At 43.9% G+C, this 3153-nt stretch overlaps 1 protein-coding gene across 1 annotated transcript; it reads left to right on the top strand.

The window, feature by feature from the left end:
- The first annotated feature begins 1541 nt into the window (after positions 1–1541).
- On the top strand, positions 1542–2918 carry LOC146812070 (endogenous retrovirus group PABLB member 1 Env polyprotein-like). Its single transcript, XM_085620382.1, has one exon. The coding sequence runs from the start codon at positions 1542–1544 to the stop codon at positions 2916–2918; it is 1377 nt and encodes a 458-aa protein (XP_085476508.1).
- The last annotated feature ends 235 nt before the right edge of the window (positions 2919–3153 follow it).

Genomic DNA, 3153 nt, shown 5'->3' with positions numbered 1-3153 from the left:
TAGTTACTATGGCGAATGGTCCAGCCCACATCAGTGCGAAAGGAATATGTAAACTCCTGGCTCCAGTGTGGCTGAATGAAGGAATTCCAAAATGTGCAGATAATGTGGTGAAGCATTGTATCATTTGCTTGATGTACAATCCGGGAAAAGGAACCCCAACTCCGGCAGGTCATTTTGCTCCTCCGACATATCCTTTTGAGGGATTGCAATTCGACTATATTCACATGGAGCGATGCAACAATCTCAAATATGTTCTAGTGGTGGTATGTGCCTTTTCCAGATGGATAGAGGCCTACCCTCTGAAAGACAACACTGCTTTGTCCACTGCCTAAATTCTTTTGAAGGAGTTCTTTCCTAGGTTTGGTTTGCAGCGCATTGTCTGGAGTGACAATGGGAGTGAATTTGTGGTCCAAGTCATGCAAAAAGTTTGTGCAGGTCTTGGTATAAAGCAGAAGTTCCATGAGGCAAACCATCCACAGTCAGCGGCTTTGGTAGAATGTTATAATGGCACTCTCAAACTTAAACTTGCAAAGATACAAGCCAGCACAGGTCTTGCCTGGCCCGATGCTTTACCTTTGGCTCTTCTGTCCACCAGAACAGCTGTGCATTCTCGTTTGGGACTCAGCCCATACAAGGTTGTTTTCGGACGCCCAGCTAATGTATGGGGAGTCCCTCGCCCTAAAAAGTATTCTGACATACCATACCCGATGCTGATTGATTATTTGCACGACCTTACAACTAAATTGCGTGTTCTCCATCAACAGGTTCAGAACGCTTTGCCAGAGGCCTCTACAGACCCAGGTCATTCCATCCAACCAGGTGACTGGGTTTGCGTGAAGAATTTCCAAAGGACAAAGAATCTGGAGCCTCGTTGGAGGGAACCTCAACAGGTCCTCCTGGCGACGCGAACAGCAATAAAGGTTGAAGGAAAGAAAAACTGGATACACGGGTGCAATGCAAGAAGGTGCCTTTGCCTTTGCCCTTTGATCAGTGAGTCCGTAAGGGTATAAGTGACTCTGAAAGCGAAAAGGTTCCCCAGTTCATACCTTTTAGCGATGTACGCCTGAGTGGAACTCAGTCGGAAAAAGAAGACGACGATATTCTTCAAGAAGCTGTACCACCACATCTCCGCTTGAACACTACAAACCCACAAACATTGTTTCGAGACCAGACTGTACCTGACAAAGTCCTTTATAATCTCAGACCAAGACTAATTAAGAAAACTTGAGATTCTCTCTTCCATGTAGTTTCTATCCCGGTTGCAGGGTCACGGTAGGAGTCTTGATTGTGACTTGAGTAGTGGCAATAGGCCTGCAGGACGTGCAGTGTCATAGGACGGCAGATAATCATAACCAAGTGATTGAGGAAGATTGCCGTGAGCATCCACTTAGAGGATGGAGACTACATTAGGAGAAAGAGAGAAGAAGAACAAAATGAGAGAAAAGTATTGTAAACTAATGTACAGCCGTTGTGGTGTAATGTTATGTGTTTTTATATTATTGTGTATTTTATTGGCGTGTATAGGTTGGATTGTTTATGCTATGCAGCAAAAAGTTGTCCCTACTTCTATCTCTTTGCCTTCTTATTCTACTGTCTCTCCACATCTATTTCATACACTTCCTCAGCATGAATTCATAAGAAGAACCGAATACTACAATAATTCATTTGTCCAGTTATTGCACCAGCACCAATTAGTAATTAATACAACCAACTGTTGGGTGTGTGGACTTATGCCTCATACCACAGAAAAAGGGATGCCATACTTAGTCCTTCCGTTCTCTTATGAAGGTTCCGCTTGGGCTTATTTTGTAATATTCTCTAACGCATATCAGAGCCAATTTAAACGACCTGTCAGTTCATATATTGGTGGACCAGATTTTAGCCATGGTTCATTGATAAAGGGAATGGTAGCTATGGCTAAAATCATGGAGAATAGTAAAATTTCTGTTGATGAGAGAAAAGCATATACTAATTGGAACGTCACTCATTACATCACTAGCCTTAGTGATAAGGTTAAACAGGGAAATTCTCCACCAATTTGGACTGTACCTCATCAAGGTAATTTCTGTTTGCAGATAAATGGTCAGACTGCTAACACTGGACAAGAAAAGAGCTTTTGTTCCCACACATACATTTACACGTCTCAGAATTCGCCGCCGTTAGTACCATCTCAGGGCACGTATTTTATCTGTCACGATAGAGCCTATACGTGGTTGCCGACTGGTTTCTCCGGAACATGCTACATAGCCTTCCTTCTTCCCCCTACATACACTGCCTCTTCAATTCACCATAGAAACAGATATGGCAGAGGAATTATTGATTCCAAATACACAGCAGGACAAGAGGGAGGAGATTTCCTCAAAGGAATTCTTCCTTTTTGGGGTCCAATGGCCAACAGCAGAAACATGAGACAACTGGTTCGTGTTGTAGAGACTACTATAGACATCACTGTAGGAGCCTTAAGTAATATTACGGCTGAACTACAGGCGGATCGTCTTATGACATTACAGAACCGAGTTGCCTTAGATGTTATTCTTGCGGACCGTGGTGGAGTCTGTACATTGATCGGATCTAGTTGCTGTATTTATATACCTGACGATGCTCCGACGGTATACCAAGCCATCTCTAAATTACATGTAATCTCTGAGTCAATTCATCAGGACGAAGGAGATTGGTCGTTATTGGGATGGTTTTGGGGACTACTGTCAAAATGGGGATGGAAGGTATTAACATTTCTTGGAATGGTTTTGGCCATCATTTTCTCCTGTTGTCTCTGCATGCACTGTGGCCCTGCCATCTGCGGCCTTTGTGCTTCTGTATGCATCCCAAGATCTAAGTCACAGAGAACAGAGAACATTAAAACGATGTTACAGCAACAGCTTGATGACCTCATGGCCATCGCCATCGACTCAGATTAACGTGAGTTTGTGTATTTTGCCTGAGTTATGGCAAAAGGAGGGTCTGAGGAAACTCGATTTTCGATCTCGATCGTATCAAGCTGCCATTTTGTGTTCCGCCGCCATTTTGTGTTGCCCTCACTCAGGCAGCACGGCGAACGAGGTCTTTTCTGCTTTTCCTGCGGCATCGTGTCAAAATAGCCTTCTGCCTCTGTTTACGAACTGGTGTCAGGGACTGGCCGAGTCCACTAATCCC

This window comes from Triturus cristatus, chromosome 7 (genome assembly GCF_964204655.1).
Source record: "Triturus cristatus chromosome 7, aTriCri1.1, whole genome shotgun sequence".
In the NCBI taxonomy this organism is placed as follows: domain Eukaryota; kingdom Metazoa; phylum Chordata; class Amphibia; order Caudata; family Salamandridae; genus Triturus; species Triturus cristatus.
Note: the sequence above shows the minus strand (reverse complement) of the source record. Positions and strands in the feature narration are given on the sequence as shown.

What these genes read in the sequence shown, in the direction of transcription:
- LOC146812070 (XM_085620382.1), top strand. Translation starts at nt 1,542, where the DNA reads ATGCAGCAAAAAGTTGTCCCTACTTCTATCTCTTTGCCTTCTTATTCT.